The sequence below is a fragment of the Microtus oregoni genome, unplaced genomic scaffold (assembly GCF_018167655.1).
Source record: "Microtus oregoni isolate MIOR12 unplaced genomic scaffold, Mior012 000025F_ref0000491, whole genome shotgun sequence".
Lineage (NCBI taxonomy): Eukaryota > Metazoa > Chordata > Mammalia > Rodentia > Cricetidae > Microtus > Microtus oregoni.
The window spans coordinates 27,657,785-27,678,422 of record NW_024543084.1 but is presented as its reverse complement, the minus strand read 5'-3'; the positions used below and the strand labels follow the sequence as shown (position 1 = coordinate 27,678,422).

At 44.4% G+C, this 20,638-nt stretch overlaps 1 protein-coding gene across 3 annotated transcripts in view; it reads left to right on the top strand.

Moving 5' to 3' along the window:
• Ints10 (integrator complex subunit 10) overlaps nucleotides 1-17,368 on the top strand; it is a 28,945-nt gene extending 11,577 nt beyond the window's left edge. The window contains exons 8-19 of one of the 3 annotated variants that reach the window (XM_041674421.1): nucleotides 717-886; nucleotides 2,044-2,177; nucleotides 4,040-4,193; nucleotides 5,387-5,469; nucleotides 6,343-6,495; nucleotides 7,018-7,126; nucleotides 9,405-9,484; nucleotides 10,817-10,979; nucleotides 12,060-12,153; nucleotides 14,088-14,165; nucleotides 14,956-15,033; nucleotides 17,005-17,368. In XM_041674421.1, coding sequence (XP_041530355.1) covers nucleotides 717-886; nucleotides 2,044-2,177; nucleotides 4,040-4,193; nucleotides 5,387-5,469; nucleotides 6,343-6,495; nucleotides 7,018-7,126; nucleotides 9,405-9,484; nucleotides 10,817-10,979; nucleotides 12,060-12,153; nucleotides 14,088-14,165; nucleotides 14,956-15,033; nucleotides 17,005-17,161 — 1,453 coding nt within the window. In that variant the 3' untranslated portion in view covers nucleotides 17,162-17,368. The remainder of the gene's footprint in view (nucleotides 1-716; nucleotides 887-2,043; nucleotides 2,178-4,039; nucleotides 4,194-5,386; nucleotides 5,470-6,342; nucleotides 6,496-7,017; nucleotides 7,127-9,404; nucleotides 9,485-10,816; nucleotides 10,980-12,059; nucleotides 12,154-14,087; nucleotides 14,166-14,955; nucleotides 15,034-17,004) is intronic. The other 2 variants (XM_041674418.1, XM_041674419.1) reach the window with 2 other exon arrangements.
• The last annotated feature ends 3,270 nt before the right edge of the window (nucleotides 17,369-20,638 follow it).

Here is a 20,638-nt window from a genome sequence, read left to right as displayed (position 1 = left end):
TAATTGGAGTAGAGGAGTTTGAAGTGTCCTAATTGGTGGTATGGAAGCTGAAACTTAATTACCCGAGGGCCAGGAGTGGTGGCACACGCTTTTAATCCTAGAACTCAGGAGGCAGAGCAGGTGGATCTGTGAGTTCAAGGCCACATTGGTCTACTTAATGTATTCCAGACCAGCTAAGACTGGTCTCAAAAAGCCCTGTCTAAAAAGAAACCTAATTACCCTGATTTGATTTGCGTATGATACATTGTATAAAATGTTACACTGGGCCTTTGTGAATATATATAGTTTTTTTTAATGTTTAAGGGGCTAGAAATATTAATTACCCCATTTGATTATATACTGTATTAGATTATCATAACATATCACATGAATTTGCACAGGTAAAGTAAGTTTTTAAGGGATTGAAGTAATGGTCTAGTAATTGAGAGTACTGACTGCTCTTCCAGAAGTCCTGGTTCCATTCCCAGCACCCACGTGGCAGCTCACACCTTCTACAATGTCAGCTCCAGGGGATTTGACACCTTCACACAGACAGACATGCAGGAAACACCAATGTACATAAAATAATTTTTTAAAGTTTCATTTTACTTAATACTACAGCAGTTTCTATGCCCAGATACCCACAGCTGCCTCTGGCAAGTGCAGTGTTTCTCTCAGCGCTTTTCCTCCATCGTTTGCTGGCAGGCAGTAAGGTGAATTTTGTTCCCTCCCCCCAGGAGCTGCAGTGACATCCTGCACCGGATGAAGGAGCTCTGCAGGTATATGAACAGCTTCGACAGCGATGCTCATGCCAACTATAAGAACCAAGTGCTCTACTCCACGATGCTGGTCTTCTTCAAGAGTGCGTTCCAGTACATTAGCAGCATCCAGCCATCTCTCTTCCAAGGTCAGCTCACTCGTGTGTGCTGTTGTGAAACCCAAAATACTAGTTTAGTGCGGATAAGAGGGAGACAGAAGTATTTTACAATATTCTACTTTCACCATTGCTGTGGGATTAAAAAGTCATAGGGTGGTACCAGTGCTCTTTGTCATTGATGATTTAATTTGGTTTCTATTGATTAAGTTTCTGTGTAACTATCTCTCACTAGGAATTCCTGTATTAAGACCTGTAACTAAATAGGGATACTGAATTCTTGTTTGAAAAGGAAGTCAACACTTTGGAGCATGAGAAGGGATAAGCAGTCCAAGGACAGCCTTGGCTACATATGAAGTTTTATTTATTTGTTTTTATGTTTTGTTTTGTTTTCAGAGAAAGTGGGTATTTATTTAGTGGGTTATGGAGGGGAAGGGAAAGGGAAGAAGGGGGAAGAGCAGAGAGAGAGACAGAGAAACAGGGGGAAGGGCAGAAGTGAGGAGAAGGGAGCGAGGCAGAAGCTACCTCTTCAAGAGAGAGACAGAAAAGGAAGCTACATACTAAGTTTGAGGCCAGGCCTGGACTACACATGAGACCCTCTTTCAAAAAACTAAAAACACAAAATCAAGAAAGAAAACCCTAAAATGTAGCTTTTATGAAGACAGAACAACAAAGATTTAAACAAGCTATCTATCTATCATCTATCTTCTATCTACCGTCTATCATCTATCATCTATCTATCTATCATCTATCTATTTCTATCATCTATCTATCTCTATTTCTATCATCTATCTATCTATCTATCTATATCTATCTATCATCTATCTATCAATATATATTATGTGTTAACTTACGGTTTTTCATATGTTCTGTTTTGTTTGAAGCATGTAGTTATGCTGTGCATGTAATGTTCATGATCATTTTATACTTCATGGTCATTGTTTAAGTACAGATGCATAAGAACAAATGCAAAGAAGGAGCAGTCACTCGTGTTCAGCCCTTTGTAATGATCCAGCACATGTATGATCATATGGCCTTTCTTCCTGTGTGCAGAGATGCTCTTGTTTACCTAGTCAGGAACACTGGGAATATTTTTATGACCTTTATTTTCATGTGGCACTTGACCTGCTCATATTCACTACTCTTTTTCTTACTTCAATTGTAACATTCCTGTGTCCTCCTCTGTGTAGGTCCTAACGCCCCAAGCCAGGTTCCCCTAGTTCTCCTGGAAGATGTGGCCAATGTGTATGGTGATGTCGAAATTGATCGCAGTAAACACATACACAAGAAGAGGAAGCTAGCTGAGGGAAGAGAAAAAACCATGGTAACCTTTCCACTTAATCACTAACATTGTGTGTGTCATTTGTAACGTAAAACTTATTAGAAGACAGTACAATTAAGCAAGGTAGTTGTCTTCAGTGGAGGTGATTTTGTGCCCCCTCTTTCCCTGGTTCACTTGACAATGCCTGGAGACATTTTTGATCGTCATAGCTGTGGTTCTGTGAGAGGAATTGGTATTGGCTGTCTGGTGGGTAGAGGCCAGGGATACAGAACATCTCAGCAGCCGGGGAGTGTCACGGTCTGTGAACCCTGCTTTGAGTTACTTAACTATGTTTTGACTGATAGGTATTGGTGAAATTACACAACCCCCTGGGAACCGTTGACTGGAGTAGGATGTATGATGGCTTCAGCGGGCTTCAGGGTGGAAAGAAACAGGAAGGCTTTCTTCAAGCTTTAGGGGCGGTCTCCGCTCAGCCTCACTGTGTGTGCTCACCAAGTGCTGGTCCTCTCCTCCTAAGCACATGCGTATGTGTGTTCCCTTCAGACTGCGTGTATTTCAAGATGGATTTCTCAAACTTCTGCAGGCTATTTGGAATGCCATAGTGTCTTTCCTGAAATTTGGGCTTCTTTAATAAATGTATGACCTAGTTTGGAAGCAGAACTGTCTTTCATAGGTTGCATTACTATCGAACTCACCATTTACAATAGTAAATAGGGTCCTAATTCACTTCTTGATAGGAAACAGGGCTCTGATGAAATAGGATATCCAGCTGAGCGTGTGTGTGTGTGTGTGTGTGTGTGTGTGTGTTTCCTGTAGTGCACAAGTGTGTAGGGTAGATTTTCCAGGTACGAGAAGCAGCAGGAGGGCACTAAGATCTGAAGGCAGGGAGGATGGCTATCAGAGAGGAGGCAACTGGGACCCAAGAGACTGCTCAGTGGTTAATAGCACCTGGTGAATAGCTCTTCCAGAGGACCCGAGTTCAGTTCCCATCACCTACATCAGGCAAATACTAACTCTGTCTCTAGCCCAGGGAACTTAGCACCTCTGTTATCCGAGAGCGCCTGCAGTCACTAGGGCATACCTAATGCAGAGATGTGCACTTACACATAGTTAAAAATAATGAAAATAAATCTTTATTTGATTTTAAAGAAAGCAGGCATCCCAGGCAGTGTCGTGTGAGGTGAGCTGGGGCTGTGTGCTTCACCGAAGCCTCTGAACTACAGTGACTGAGTGTGCTGAGAGCGTGGGATGGTTTGACTGGGGCTGCTGACGTGGGCAAGTGATTGGGCAGAATACCTGACTGAAGAAATTGATGACGGCGTGAAGCTCAGTGACCTGTGTGACCTTGACTGTTTTGTTAGCATCTCTAGACACGGCACTGACATTTCTGGTCTTTGGCTCTGTATGACGGGAAGAGTGATAGAAGTCTTTACTGTAAGACTCACACCTCAACACATGTGTGCAGAGCAGAAGGGGCACTAACAGGCAGCTGCTTCCGGGTCTTAGGGAGTGGGCTTCTGTTTATTCTCTTGTGTGGCAGACTGTTGTGAGGAACCAAATTAATTAATGTCTCATATTAAGGAAATGAGAAACTAAAGTGAGTGCCACTTACACATTATCTCTCAGTATAAGAATCTGTTTTGATTTGACTTTGATTAAAATGATGTGTTTTGAATTTATAAGAAATCAACAAACTTAATTTTAGACATACAACTTGACAGCATGAGAATGTTAAGATAAAAATCATGTATTGATCATTGGAGATCAATATTAAATGGGAAATATTGCACATGCAGTATTCTTTGATATAAAAGCCATAGAAGACCGAGTTCAGAACAGTGACTAACGTTGCAGCTGTGATGGCATGTACCACTTCCAATGAGCCGTGCTCTTCCCGTAAGCAGAGTTCAGATGATGAAGAATGTTCCGCCAAAGGAAGAAACCGGCATATTGTTGTCAGCAAAGCAGAGCTCAGCAACTCCATCGAAGTGCTGGAGAGCTTCAAACTGGCCAGGGAGAGCTGGGAGTTGCTCCATTCCCTGGAATTCCTTGACAAAGGTGAGTTGTGCTGGTATTGACACCATTTAACCATATCAGATCAACTCTAAAATGTCGTCGTGGTGTTTGAAATGTCAGCTCTCATTGCTTATTGAATCAGGTCTAGCCATTTGCTCAGTTTATAGAGTTCTTTTTTGATTGGGAAACCTATTGAATTAACTGTCATCTTTGAGTTCCTCCTAGGCTGGCAGGGTTGGGCAGAGGGGAGGGACGGTGTTTGCTCTTCCTCCCTGTGTTTGTGCTGCTCCCTTCTTTTTCACGCTCTGGTTCTCTGCTCTGCAGTACAGAAGGCAGTGTGGCTTCTGTTTGCCATCAGCTTTGTTGCCTTGAACGTAGAGAAAGCCTGTGTTCCTTTTTGAGACAGGATCTCAATATGTAGCTCTGGCTGGCCTGGAACTCACAGAGATCCTCCTGAGTCTGCCTGCCAAGTGCTGGGATCAAAAATGTGCATCCCCTTGCCCACTTGGCTGCTTCCTTTGGAAGGAAGATAGAAACGATTCATGTGCCTGCTTTCTCGGGCTCACTACTTCCTTGCTAACCAATCACTTTTGCTTTCCCGTTAAATCAGGGCCCATTGATTGCCTGTTGGGTGTGAGCGTGCATCCTATGGCCTGCTCGCACATGACCAGACGGCCCCCATCAGATGTGCTGTGTTCTAGTTTCTAATGGAATATAGCCTCGCTTTCTTTTGATGTGTTTATTGTAGATATGACTAGTTTTGGAAGCAGTTTTCTTTAGTCATAAATCGACCTTTTTAAAAACAGATAAAATGAGCAGCGGGGACTACGTAAGACCTTGTCTTAAGAAACAAACCAGATACATGGAGTGACATTTGGAAAGTGTAGTTCTTGGCATGTACTATGTGCTTACAGCATTGGTGTGTAAAAATCCTTCTTGGGTTGGTAAGATGGCTCAGTGGGTAAGGGTACCTGCCAACAGATCTCATGGTAGAGGGACAGGACCGACTCCTGCCATGTGTAATCTGACACCATACCTGCACCATGTTGCACATGCGTACCTAAACAAGTAGGTGTGGAAAAGGTCTGCTTGCATGTCAGCTGTTTACAACCGACCAGAAATTGCCGAGCGCTGGTGAAAGGAACCATCCATCTTTTACTAGTTGCTGTGTTTTTCTCTTTCCTGCCTGTGTGTTCACCAGTTTGGGGTGAATTTGCTTTCAAATTCTCACACAGAATTTACAAGAATTTGTTTGGCGTGGAAGACTGACACCTGGCTGTGGCTGAGAATCTTCCTCACAGATATGATCATCTACCAGGTACTGTGACCGGCATTTCCAGCTGCTGTGGCTGTGCAGGGGAGGACTGTTGCAAACTGTCTTAGCATCGGAGCTGTGCTGTGCTCCACTGCCCAGCCACACCTTGGAGAATTCTGGGTTGAGATTACAGTCCACTTTCATCCACAAGTGTCTCACTTTCCTGATGACTTTTGGTGTGTTCAGTCATAGTCCTGCTCTCCTGTGTATAGAAGCAAGAACCCTCACAGCCGGTTTTATCTCCGTCCTCTTGCACCTTAAAGATAGCGTAAATACTTCTCAGTTTTCTTAATGAATATTTGTCCATTTTAGGTTGCCATACAGAATATCATTTGCTTCAGTTGATCCCTATCACCCAGCAGCCATCTTTGTGCCGTTCTACCTCCAGCAGCCTCTTTCTCTGTCATCATAAAAGTTCTACTACCCTCCCTCCCTCGGCTTTTCTTTTTCTCACTTGTGGTCCCTTTTCTAGTCTCATGACCTCTACCTACACTCATACCCACATGTAAACATCGAAAGCTTGGGTCCACGTATGAGAGAGAGCATGTATCATTTGTTTGAGTAGGAGCTTTCCTAAAACAGCACTGCTACTTCCATGTTCACTTCTTCCCTCTGCCCTGCTGCCATCTAGCCTAGCACACTGTTCTGTAGCTACCAGAATGAGGAGAGCAGACAATTGCTACCAAGATGTTGACATGGACAGCTCGCTGCTCCTGTCCTTCATAAGTAGCCAGCTGGTTCTATAGAAATGATGCATCTAAAATGTCCTTTATCGGAGATTCTGTGCTACCTGCACGTGTGTGTGTGTGTGTGTGTGTGTGTGTGTGTGTGTTTTAATGTCAGTATTTTTCCTCTTTGTGTTTGTGTCTTTCCAAGGGTCAATATAAGAAGGCAATAGCCAGTCTGCATCACTTAGCAGCTCTCCAAGGATCCCTTTCTCAGCCGCAGATCACAGGACAGGGGACTTTAGAACACCAGAGGGCACTCATCCAGCTGGCCACCTGTCACTTTGCACTGGGGGAGTATAGAGTGAGTATCTGGTGGCTCAAGGGGCATTCTCACAGGCTCCATGACACCCTGGAATCTCCCTTGCCTGTGGGGTTTTTTCAAGTCAATGCATGCTTCCTAGATTGACCTTCCCACTTGGATCTCTTACTTAATTTACTGCTAAGAAACACAGTGATCTTGTTTGACTTCCTGGTTTTGTAGTGTACCTTCCCTGGAATTGAACGTCAGTTCTGTTTACTTCTTCTTCTTTATTTTTTGAGAAAGTGTATCCCAGACTCTTTGAACTTGCTGTGTGGTTTTGAGAAAGGCATTATATATACTTACTAGTCTATTCAAAATTGTGGTATTTCTAACAGTGAGAATAGGTTTTTCTTCCCTGTTTCATAAAAAGTAACCTAACCATGTGTTTCCTTGTGCTCACCATTGAGTTCTCAGCCATTCACAGGAATGCAGCCCCCTCCGCATGCGCTGTCCACCTCTGCACTGTGGCGGCTGCCATTCGCTCAGAGCCCCACGCTAGTGCCTATGTCCTCTCTCCTGCAGATGACATGTGAGAAGGTCCTGGACCTGATGTGCTACATGGTGCTACCCGTACAGGATGGAGGGAAATCACAGGACGAGCCCTCCAAAGTAAAGCCCAAGTTTAGAAAAGGTAGAGTGAAGTCCTGTTCTCTGTCACAGTTGTTTTAGAACCTTGGCTAAGACATGTCACAGTTCCTCCAGGCTGTGTCCATAAGCAGCTGTGAATCTGCACCTTTTCCAAGCCCTGAGTCCACTTCCTGAGTTTCTTATCTCTGAAGAACATCATCCCTTTGTGCACTAGGGGGTGTTTTGAGCTTTACCTGATGTCACATTGCTAGGAAAAACTAATGCATAGCTAATCATCTAAATTTTCATCAAAGAAATAAGAAAGAGATATGCAGATTAAATATGAAGACAGTAGAAGAGGGAAATAATCATTAGAGCAGAACTAAGAAAATAAGTCAAAGTCAAAGGTTGTTTCTGTGATAATATGCATAAACTTGATACAGCCCTAGCAGGTTTGACCCAGAAGACAGTGGCCTCAAATTAGAAATATCAGGAATGAAGACAGTATCACAGCAAATCCTGGTTACGTCAAAAGGATAGTAAGAGAACAATTTTATGCCAAGAAACTTAAAAAATTAGATGCAATAGGAACGTTTTTGATAAGCACATCTTAAAAAAAAAGAAATGACACAAAATGAAATAGCAATCTGTTACAGCAAAAGGATTAAATTTGGTAGAAAAAAAACAAAAACAGGCAACACAGACTGCAAAAAGCAAGGCTGTTCAGCAGTGGTCCTGAGTGAGGGCAAAGGAATGGCCGCCCTGTGCTTCTGAACGTGAGTAAACTCCTGGAGGACAGCATTGCCAGGAAGATGGCTCAGCCACCTCCAGACGGGGCTTTACCCAGTGGCTCGTGCCTTCCAACAGAAATGCTCTCTGTTGATGATCTGAATATCCTTGTACTTCGTGTGCAGAGGAGGAGTACTGAAAGTAAATGGACGCTTCATTTAGATATAGACCATGTTCAGGAGGATTCATGTGTATAAAAAGGCATTTGTTTTTGCTACTTCTTGCCTGTGATTACAGGAAGATTTAAGATATAAAGCGTACAGGCCACAATGAAAAGAATTGAGATCTTAGTTTAAATGTCAGTGCTTAAAGTTTTTCCTACAAGTACACATGAAGTCGTATGTAAACATGTTTGTGTTTAAAGTGAAAAATTAGAAATCTCATGAACAGGCTGTGGTGACTAAAACTAGATGACTGGATGGGAGTTGTGTGTGTGTGTTTATTCATGTATTTATGTATGTATGTATGCATGCATGTATGTGTGTGTATATGTAAACAATAGAATACCACATAATCCTGGAAATTCCTTGTCCACTACATGTATTCTGACAAACCTGAAACACAGAAGGTGGAGTAAAAAAGTCAGTTTACAGAAGATATATTTGTTATGACACCATGTGACTTAGTAGACTGAAAACTTGCGAGACATTCCTGTGTGGCGTTTGTAAATACAAACACCTGTGGCACATGCATGCAGATTGCATGGGAGTGACCATCACCACACTCAGAATTATGTCTGCCCTGGGGCAGAAGAAGAGGATGACATTAAGACACTATAAGGAGCTTCTTCTGGGCCGGAGGTGGTGGTGGCACACACTTTTAATCCCAGCCCTTGAGGGAGGGGAGGCAGAGGCAGGCGGATCTCTGTGAGTTCAAGGCCAACCTAATCTACAAAAGCTAGCTTCCAGGGTAGGCTCCAAAGCTACTGAAAAACCCTGTCTTGAATTTAAAAAAAGAAGAAGAAGCTTCTAGTGGTAATTTAAATCTTTAAAAATTAAAGCCAGTTGTTAGCATTTTGTAATACCAAGAGACGGGGCTGAGAGGTAGCTCAGCAGTAACGAGCACATGGTGCCAAGAGACGGGGCTGAGAGGTAGCTCAGCAGTAACGAGCACATGGTGCCCTTGCAGACGACCCGAGTTAGGTTCCCAAAACCCACACATCGACTTATACATCTGTAACTCCAACGCAAGGGGTCTGAGACCCTCTTCTTACCTCTACAGGCACTCACACGTGATGCCCATATGTACATACAGACTAGATACTTAAACACACAGAAGCTGAATGACAAGCACATTGGGTTTGTGAGATTCCCTCTGTGTAATGTTTGACATATCTGAAATATTTTATAATAATTATTTAGTAGGATAGGAAAGAAAATTGAGAAATAAAATCTTGAGACCAAAAATCAGTGTCATCATCACAGAATATAATTGTGCTGTGTTATGAGTTCTGTAGCTGCTGTTTATCTTACTGAGGGAGTGAGTGGCACATTGGTTTGTCAGCGCTGTTCTCTGTGAGGGTAGCATTCACTAACAGTTTGGCCTTCTGCTAGGTTTGGATCTGAAGCTGCTGCCCTGTACCAGTAAGGCTATCATGCCCTACTGCCTGCACTTGATGCTAGCGTGCTTTAAGGTGAGCTTAAAATGGAAACAGCAGGAAACGCATTGCCTTTGAAGTCTGTCTTGGTGAGCTGGCATGACTAAGCTTTCTTTATAGCTGTTTTGTACTTTACCAGGCAGGTGGGAAAATTTCGTGCCCTAGGAAATAACAAGTGTTCTTTTGGCTTTTTTTTTCTTTCCCTTTAAACTGCACTAGGCAAAGGTGAGTAGGAAATAAACCCCGTCCTTGAGAAGGGTATGGGTAGTAAGTAGTAGAGAGGAGCAGACAGACAAATTCCCTTGCCTGCTATGGTTGGTGTACAGTAAACAATTTTGACATTGTATGTGTTAGAATGTATTAGCTACAGAAGAAGGCAATATAAATATATTTTAGGGTCAGAGATGTATGAGGAGTTAATTCTTTTAGACATGAGGGTCAGCACCAGCAAAGGCCCAGGAGCACTGGAAGCTTCCAAGACTCTTGAAGACACACAGACCTTGGCTGCAGTGGAATAGAGCCTCGGGTGGGGTTGTCCCTGTCTCCCTAGGCTGGTGTGCCAAGGGTAGCAGTGCTGCTTACACTTTATGCAATAGTCCCACACTGACTTAATCACTAGAGCTGCTGGGGGCACAAAAGCCGGCTGAAGTGTGGTGTTTGGCAGCTGTCCATTTCAAACTAAACCTTGGCCTTTTCTGCAGTTCACACCTTATTGCTTGCTATCTTTCCTTCTTCCCAGCCCCATCTCAAGCATTTTGTTTTAGCTTCCTGCCCATCTTTCCACTTACAATTGTTTCCTAAAAGGTATCTCTAAGGTTGAGAAGATGACTGAATTGATAGGGTGCTTGCCCAGCACCCATGAACCCTGGTTTCAATTCCCAGCACGGCATAGACTGGGCATGGTGAGACATACCTATAATCCCAGCACTTGGGAGGGGTAGGTAGGAAGATCACAAATATCCTCAGCTATCTAACAATTGTAGGGCGAGCCCGTGATTCCCGAGACCCTGTCTTAGATTAGTAGAACAAGAAAAACCAATAACAAAAGTTGCTGTTTATCCTCTTCACTATGTAGCAATACTCAACTTTATCCCTGATTCTCAAGCTCAGGAGCTCCCAGTTCACCTCACCTGTTCATGTCCAGCTTCGGTTTAAAGATGTGTGAGCCTCATGTGCTGAGCCCTCAGAGGGAACCTGAGGCCTCGTTTAAATCCACCCTCCTTAGAAGGGTGTTGTCAGCAACAGTTTTGTCATCTTAACAGTAATGATTTGTAGCCTATACTGACGTATGAGCTCCTTTAGGAAGGGATATTTGGTGTGCCCTAGATGTCCTAGATTTATTTTTCTACATGAAATTTTGTCTTACAGCTGAGAGCTTTTACAGACAACAGAGATGACATGGCACTGGGCCATGTGATTGTACTGCTCCAGCAGGAGTGGCCACGGGGAGAGAACCTCTTCCTGAAAGCCATCAGTAAGATCTGCCAGCAGGGAAATTTCCAGTATGAGAACTTCTTCAGCTATGTTACCAGTATCCTTTGTCTGCATTAATCACAAGGCCATCATACTGTGTGAGCCCCTGTCAGTACAGACACTGCTTTAACCAAGTGTGGGAAAGGAGGAGGAGTGAGGATTCGAAATGGAGCCGTGGCAGTTGCTTGGTGAAAGCCAGTGACGTTTCAAAGATAGAGTTCAGGGAATTGGGACTGTCGTTCTAGCTAAGTTCAAGAAGGCAGCCAAGAAGCTTACAGTCAGAATAGCCTACAGGTTCCTAGCAAGCCCAGGGCAGTTGGTTTAGCAAAGCCTGCAATAGTTCCTTGGCCTTCATCTGTGGAAAAAGTGTCCCCTGTGGCCTCTCCTTGGACATAGGCTGCCCCTGGGATCAGTTCTTAGCACTGGGCCTGCGCCAGGACAGCTACCAAAGGGTATGCTGAAGAGGCAGAGCAGCTCTGGGAGCTGTCCGTGAGGGAAGACCACCTTTGAACTGAGGGGACGCCCTGGTTTGGCTGCTTTCATTTCACCATTTCTCAGAGTCCATTCCCTGTGCTACATATGTCCCAGTGCCTGAGCAGTGAATTTTTTTAAAAGATTAATGAAAGTTATATAACTTTCTCCCCAGAAGAATGCACCATCTAATATTTCACATGGGATTTTCTGGGCTCTCAGGCACTTCCTTTCTTGAAGCATCTGAAAGACCTTATCTGCTGGGTCTGAAGAAATCTTTCTTCTTATGACTCATACATATCCTGTCAGCCAGACCATCCTCCCCACCCCTACTCTCCCTGATTTCTTGATAAGAAATTTCTCATATGGCCATGTAGAACCTGTTTCAATATCTCCATAGGAAAACCATGTGCTAATGCTTTTTACTCAGATAGGGTCTGGAGATTGATGGCACTGAGTTAGACAGCCAGCCCCACCTGGCAGAACTTGTGCCAAGAGTTCTTTTCATAGGGCCGTTTGGTTAATGTGAAAACCGGCACCTGTCAAGAACTGACTGTGGTTGTTAGTTGGAGGACAACAGCAGCTTCCTCATCTGCTGAGAACCTGTTCCTTCCCTGGGAGACCGGGGCAGCTTGTTCCTTGTTGGTTGACCTGAATGTGGCCGAAGACATTGACATGCTGGAGGAATTTGCTTATTTAAGGACCCAGGAAGGAGGGAAGATTCATCTGGAATTACTCCCAAATCAAGGAATGCTGATCAAGTAAGCAGACCATCTTTTGTTCTTTGAAGCTGCGTGTTCCCCTTTCATGTGCTTGCATGACTTATTTGTAAGTTTCTGTACCTTTCAGAAGTGTAATGGAGAGGAATTCAGTACTGGTCTCTGTTTCTGAGGGTCCACATGATTCTAGGTGTCTTTTAGAGACTTGTGCTTCTTAGCTACATTTCCTGGGTGGGGGTGGGGGGCACAAAACCATTGCTTAAATGGGGATATTTTTGTTACTTTTGAAATTTTTTGCTAGAGATTTTTCTATATTCCTTTTCCTTTCCGAGGAAAGGTATTCACTTCTGGTTAGACATAAAATGGTTTTAAATGAACGCAGCCATGCTTAACATGGTACTGGATGGGGCTGCAGGTTTCCTTTATAACTGTGTCTGAAGCCCTTCCAAGCTCTGTGGCTTACACAGCACAAAGTGAACGAGCTGGTTCTAGTGCCTCTAAAATACCTGCCCCAAAAAATGATTGTGCAGGCGTTTGAGCCCAGGTGTGCCCCTAACCAGGACATTGCAGAAAGCACACGTTGTCTCAGATGAGAATACCTAGTAGCCATCCATGATTTTTAAATAGCTCATAAATCTCGCTTCTATCCTCAGCCCTCATTGCAGTTTGGCTAATAGATCCTCTCTACTCTAAGCGCCATGTGCAGTTTGTACCCTTCCTCCTGGCTTCCTGCATATTCAGTGTGTCTGTAAGTCAGTGTCAGAGTGAAGCCAAGGGACTGAACCCAGAGCAGGGGGAATGCATGGCTGAGACTGGAAACCTCATTTATTCCTCAGTTTGGGCAGAAGCAAGTCTTAGTTATTGAAAGCCATGGTCCTCACTTTGTCTTTGTAGAGTTCTAGGGATGTTGGAGGAGCGAGGTAAGAAATGCTTCTGTTGGGTTTCTGTAACTCAGGAATTTGGCCCATGGTGGGCATTCCTTCCTCTTTATACCTTACCAAGAGTAGGGCCCAGTGGAATCTTCCCTAAAGAACAGAAGATCCTCTCCCCATCTTGAAAATGATATTGTATGTCTTCAGCATTTTCAGTAGGGAACTGAGGTGATGTTTAGGAGCAAATGAGACCCTTTGTAGAGCGCTTAGTCAGGAAGTCCCAGACACTGTCTTCTTCCCTTCGCCATCGACTACTTTGATGATGAGCCAAAGTCATGGGGAATATTAACTGCATGATTCCAAGTGTCGTTAACCATGTGTGAGAATAGATTACTTCTATATATGGAAACCCAGGTAAACTGTTTTCTTTAGGGTCTTCTAGGTTCAAAAATTGATTATGGAAACATCTTTAAGAAAGCTTTTAATTCATCAAAAGCTCACCATTCAAATTGTCATATGGTCTTAGAGTCAGACTCTTCCTACAGAGGGCTCCGTCTACAGAGGATCGCCCTGTGACTTAGAGAATGCTTGGCTCTCTGTGGCAGCTTGAAGGAATGGCTCCAGTCACTGAGACTGGGCCCTTCTTCTTTGCCCATGTTGTCTTGACTTGAACAGTGCTAACCTGCACATGTCCCGAGGACTCGGAGTTAAAGTGAGGACCTGTCCGTTCCAGTGCTGTTGACACTGGAGGAGGCTGCTTGCCCAAGGAGGTGTCCGTCCTGCTTTCCAGGGATCTCCCTCCTTGATCAACCTAACCGTAACTTTCTTGAACTTTCTTTAGAAGACAAGCCTAAAAACCCACAGTTGATTCAACCTGGAAAAGGGATTAGGGTTTGTTACCTAGTGACCTGACCTTGTAGGAATGTTCTCTGTAAGGGTCTCACCATGGATTTGAAATCTGTATTTCAGATAACCTATCTCTAAATGATGCCAAGAGAATCTAACTGCATAAGACAGAGCTTTGACTGACTGAGGTGTGATTAGACTCTTGAATAAAACTATCTATATTCCTTTTCCCTTGGGTTCCAAACCAATTCTCTGAAGCCATTGCAGACCTTTTGGGTGGTCCCTCCCGATGAGTGGCAGAGATGTTGTGAGCAGTGTACCTCTCCTCCCCTTGGGGTAAGGTTGTGAGTCCGTCCTAGTTGTAGCCTCTCGGATGCCAGCAGGTACAGTACAAACACGGGGCACCTGGTGCCAGGCCAAGGGAGGCATAAGTTCTTGGTTTGTTATATAGGTATGTTGTTCTGACATGTGCTAAATGAGAGAACGTTTTTATGCTGATACCCTTAGTACCATAGCTGCATTAGACTGAATCAAAAGGGAAAAAAAATCTCTGAGTGATCACCGGCTAATGTGTTAAATCTTCATTACAGAATTCTGCAAGACCATGGCCCCCAGCCTTGTTTTTCCCCCAAATCTCAAACACCCTTTCTTTATAGAAAATATTACCAACCCTTCTGGGTCCTCTTTGAAGGACCTCTCAGTTTGGGGCTTCGGTCCTGCTAAGGTGGCTAGCCAGTGTCCCAGGTGTATTTCTGGGACCGGCGTGGGCGTGAGAAGAGTGAGTGAAGGAGGCTGGGTTTTGAGTCCTATCTTCTCAGATATTCCCCTCCCACTACCATCTCGTCTCCCTCTTCCTCGCTGATGCCCTTTTTACTCCAAGTCACAAGTGGGAAGAGCTCTGGGACCAGGAGCCAAGATGCCTCTAGACTGGCACCAGCAGCGGGTGCAGTGGGGCCCTCAGCCTCTCTCAGTCCCCTGAAGACACAGCACGGCCAGGGGTTGTGGAGGTTAAAGTTTCTGTGCAGTCCGCTTTCCAGTCCTGTGTATCTTCTCCGCAGTGTTGTTTTTGCGGTGCAGGGTGAGCTGGTGTGGGTGTTTGAATGCCGCTGTTTGCTGTTTTTTAAAGGCCTTCTAGCCCTCCCATGGGGTTACTGCAGCAGGAATTCTTACCTGTGCTTCAGCCCAGCATACAGACTGCTGACAGGTACCAAGTGGAAAACACCTGCTCATAGTGTGCTGTCTGTCAACATGTTTTCCCGCCCATGGTTTCCAGCTCTTTGTCCCTCGGTGCTCTTTTTCATGCTTTATTTATTCGTTTTTAATTTGTTCTGCATTCCTTGGCAAACCATCTGGTTGTAAATATTGTAACATTTTTAAGTTTTTTTTCCATGACTTGCCAGTGTGTTTGTGTTGAATTTAAAAATCATTATGGATCTGGGGGGAGAAACAAGTTTGCTAAACTGCATTAGCTAAGTGAGTCCAGAGGAAATCCAAGGTTCTGAGTCATGAGTATTTAAATACGCTGACATACATGTACCACAAGCAGACTTTTATTGTGGATTTCCATATAATGATCAGGACTTTTTTGCTCTAAACAGATTTTCACACAGCTTTCCCTGCCTTAAAGCAGGCGCTTTGTCTCAGACCTTACCTTTCTGAATTGGCAGTATTTAATAAGCTAAAATGATGCCATCCTCTTAAGCCATATCTACAGTCATGTGCCACGTAACACCAGCAACACACCTGTCATGCACCATGCTGCTGTGTACCCAGGCTGTAGGGGACCAATGCAGCCCATCGCTGTGTGGAGCCTTACTGTAGTTGACATCATCCAGACTTGCATAGAGGCTCTTATGCATACATAATTGTTGTGCATCTGTCAATGTATAGAAATGGTCCTCTGCCAAGCAGAGTGTTACAGTTAATTGTGTCTTTAGTAGTATTAGGGGAGAATTTGTCCTCTGAAATATGGCCTGTAGTTGCATGTAACTTGTCTAGTTTTGGGTTGCAGCCCAGGGACCCAGAATAGAAGTATCGCAAAGGAACATAAAACCGTGTGCACCTGTTTGTGCCCAGGAGGACCCAGACCCTCAGCCTCACCAACCCATGGAGTTGGTCTCCATGCAGACCTGTTTTCCCACGTCCCTGCTGCCTCCTATAAAGCCTTTAAGTGGCGTGGGCTGTTGCAGCGCTGTCTTCCCCAGTCTAAACAAGCCTGCACGGCGGTGTTGCCATCCTGCTCACTTCCTACGCAATAACGTGCGGTAGAGACAGAAGCGTTCAGGGTGATAGCCACAGCCTGATTCTCACTACTTGAAAACCCTGTCACTTGGAGGAGTCAGGGCATGGGGTGGGGAACAGATGGGTTTCGTTTGTCTAAAACTGTTAACGTTACCAAACTAGCAGCCAAAACTCCTCTGTTTGTGGTTGAGTCCACTGAGTTTTGCTGACTTTTCTTTTCCTCTGTTCATTTTGTTGTCCTCACTTTATGGGATTCTGTTTGTCCTTTCCCGTCCTAATGCACGGCTCTTGGGGCACAGTTAGACACCTCTTGGCTTTTGCTCCCACTAACCACCCACAGACGAACAAGCACCTGGAAGGCTCTGCTCTTCAGAGAACCTCACAGGCAGTGGGTCTGCCTTTCCAACCTGAGACACGGTTCTGTCTCAGGGCCCCAGGGCCCCTGCTTTTCCTGCAAGAACACAGCACTCAAGGGTCTGCCCTGTCCTGTCTCTGGAGAGAGGCCTGACTCAGCACCCCAGCAGCTGTGTGGACCAAGGCCCTGCCAGAGAGCGCCTTGGTGACTAGGACGCGGTCCCTCCTCCTGCTGTTCTCTCTGGTGTCTGTGGCCTGGCCTCCAGCACAGTGAGGCCAGTGAGAATGGAACCTAAAGCACCCAAGGCACTGAGTTGTGTGAGCTTCAGGAGTTGAGAGGTGAAGCAGGTGACACTGGCTGTATTAAATGCCCCAGTCTAGGGCAGGAGAGATGTCTTCCTAGCATGAGACTGAGAAGGATGGAAAGGAGTCGGTATCTGGTTACGCTTTTCTTTATAAATTTGGTGTAAATGTGTGACTTCACTTAGCTGTGAGGCAGGTTGGTTCCTACCCAGGTAGCGCTGGGCTGTGCTGCTGCTCTAACCGTGGTCTCCTTCTGTTTCCCTGTCGCTGACCTCAGGCACCACACGGTCACTCGAGGCATCACCAAAGGCGTCAAGGAGGACTTCCGCCTGGCCATGGAGCGCCAGGTCTCCCGCTGCGGTGAGAACCTGATGGTGGTCCTGCACCGCTTCTGCATTAATGAGAAGATCTTGCTCCTTCAGACCCTGACCTGACAGACCTTTGGCCGCCCTCTGCTCAGCTGTGACCAGTCTGCCTGACCAGGACTGATAAGAAGCAGACACCGAGTTCTAACTCCCTTGGTTGCGTAAAAGTCGGTCCCAAGAGTGTGGGAAGTTTTTTCTATTTTTAAAAGTTTAGGTTTTTTGATTTTTATAAAACAAGAGTCAATCCATTTTGTAAATAAAAGTCCTAAAATTTGACATTTTAAGAAAACCTTTTTTTTCAGTTTTAAGTATGGTACGTTTATCTTATTTTTATAAGCATACAGCAAGGGGGCAAAAATCCAAAACAACCGAATGGGGGAATGAATTTTATTATATACTTACATGATGAAATATGTCTTCTGTGACCTCAGGTGTGTTTTCATTGATTACTTTGGTAAGTATTCTATATCATGATAATGTTTGACCTTTCATTTTGTGCACAGTTGAACTTGAGCCTGTGCTAGCCCTGATGAGAGTCCTCTAAAGGCACCATGCTCCAGAGTCTCTGAAAAGCTAGGGAGGAAATAGGGGAACCAGCAAAGGGACAGGGCTCTGAGGCCTCAGGAGGTCAGTGTGGCCGGGGCAGTCACCTGCACCCCCGCCCTGTCCTGTACTTGCATATGTGATCACGCACATGTGCAAACACAGACAGACAAATATATGCATGCACACGCATGCACACGCACACACCGTAACCAGAATTACATTTCCTGGGTGCTGCATACTGCCACGGACTAGGTTGTTTTGCAGGTATTTTCTAAGGATTGACATTTTTATTTCTTCCCAAGGTCATTCTGTGTATCCTTTAGGTCTTGATGTAACCTACTTAGGCATGGACCTTAGGTGTAAGGGATTTTTTGGCTAAATCAACTGTCATGGTTTGAATAGTATCACCCAAAGGCCATTCATTGTGTTCAAACTGGTCCTAACTCCATGTTAATTTGGAGTTTCATACATTTTAAAGTGATTGTTCACAGATTGTCAGTAGAGTTTTCTCTTTTTTTACTATTTCATTTAACTATTTCCTGTTGAAAAGTCTTTCTAGGTCCCAGCAAGCACCTTTAAGACACAATGCTGGAGAACATAGCAGTAATCTGGGAGAGCAGTAAAGTGATTTTGTGGTTTGAGTATATTGTCCACATTCCATTAATGGAAAGAATAAAATGGACCACGGTCACACGGTAGTTTGTATTTAAAGTTACAGTCCTAACAGGATGCCACGTTAAGATCTGAGTGACATTGCAGTGACCTTGAGCACAGCGGAGAATCTTCCCTTTTGTCAAGGGGCAGCCCCATGGTAAGTTACCCCGAGAAAACTGACTGATGAAGAAAGATACGACGATTCTTTAACCAGAGCTCCAAAGTCAAGCAGCCAGGTGCCCGAAGGCATGCTTGTCAAGCGCCACACTCCAAGAGCCTGAGCTAACTGTCTAGGGTACAGTCAGTGTCTGTCCTGGGGTTGTTTGCTGTGCTTTCGGATGCTGCTTGCCCAGTGTGAGCAGAAAAGCTGTTATAAATTCAGTACAGCTTTGATGTCTTACTGTTTGTTTTCTTGTTAAACTTGGAATTGAAGATAACACTAAACAGCGCCTCGATGGTTCTAAGCAAAAGGAAAGAGAATAGCACCTGGATGGCTTATCTCACAGCCTGACTCTGCTTCCTTTTTGATCCAAGCCTTCAAGTGGTTTTTTGCCTGGGATACACTTCTGTGACTCAGGATGCTGTGAAGAGGCTCTCTCCTGAGAACTGGAAATTTCAGGTAAGGGCCATGCTGGAGCTGAGAGCAGTTCACCACAAGTCAAGTGAAAATTAACTTTGTTAGGCCAAGTTAGCATTTTTATATCTCAGACTCTCATTTGTCAGTTATTAACTTAATTATAATAAAATAGTACTGATGTTTGCTAGCTCTATTCCAGGCTTTAAGCCATGTATTTCACATATATATTTTCTCATGACAACCTGGTGAGTACCTGAGACTTGGGTCTGTCTCTGCGCTGAGGTCACATGTTTCTGGTGTTGAAATGAGACCTGGCCATTCTGTTGGATTCTCTGAGAGCTCCCCACGCTAGTGCTGTGCTTGGTGAATAGCTGTCTAGGAGAGAGGAGTTGGATTTCTTACTACAAAACTTGACACGTGGTAGACGACCATTAGGTCCCTGTAGACTAGAAGCCTGAGTCAATGATACTCAGCAGACATTTAAAAATGAAACACAAAAGAAGGGAGGAGGATGTTAGTGAGACTTTCCAGAGATAGAACCTCTTAACTATACCCAGGAAGATGAAGTCAATTTTGTCAGATTGATAAGCATCAGATCCTGTTCTGTGCTTGTAGGAAGAGGAATTTAGGTACATAGAGGTATAATAACAAGCACACAAAGGCTGGGGCTATAACTTAGTGGTAGAATCTTCTTTAGCATGTTCAAAAGACCGGCTTTGATTCCTAACACTGGGGGGAAAGTGCATGTGGTCAATGCAGGTGTTTTCCATGTACAAAGATTGTTTAACAGCCTTGTCCCTGCCCTGCTAATGTGTGCTGATGAAGAAACTGCTTATGAACAAGACAGGCTCCATTCCTAATTCACTGAGTTGACAGCTCATGATCGGTGCTTATCTGTGGATTCAGAGTTCTAACCTCGGCTTCTCTCAAGCCTCCTTTTCTTTCTTAAACTATTGTAGTGGCCCAGAGCTCATCCCCCTGTCAAAGGAAAGCAGTACTGACTCACATCTTCATAAGAGCGGCTTCTCGGCCCTCTGAAGATGATTGACCATCTGCTTCTAATGAACCAGAGCCGTGACGGGGAGTTTTTAAACCAGGTGGCGGCTCCATTGTCTCCTATAGTCCTACCACATAGATTGGATCCAGCAGAGTGAATGGTCCTCACCCCACTTAATTCTCCCCTTTTTGTCCCATCCTCATGAATGCTTTTTGGCTTTTTGCTTTTTTTTTTTTTTTTTTTTTTTTGATTTTCTTAACGGTTCACCGCAAATTGCTCAGGTGATTTTTTTTTCTTTTTAAATTCACTTCTGTTCACCTTGCTCAGACCATAACAAAGGATAACAAATGGAGTTGTAAAGGTACAGATCCAGTCTCAAGGTTGCCACAGCCATGCTCTCTTAGTTGAGTCCTTTGTCTTTGACAAGCATCTGGTGATTTTGCTAGCCCCAGTCTCTCCGTCTCCTGCCATTTTCCCTTCCAGAAGGACATCAGTCATACTCCATGGAGACCTCACGTAAACGAGCTGCACCTGTGAGATTTCAACATGTGATTTAGGGAGAATCGATTCAGTAATTCTCTAGGAACCATATGCTGTTCTTCATTGATGTTTGTTTATATATTCTTTAGAACTGTATTTGGTTTCTCATTGCTTTGACAAAAACACTGGTAAAAACAACTTGAGGTGGGTTTATTTTGACTTAAACTTTGAGGGGATACTGTCTTTTGTGACAGGGAAGTCATGGCCGCAGAAATGTGAAACATAGTAAACA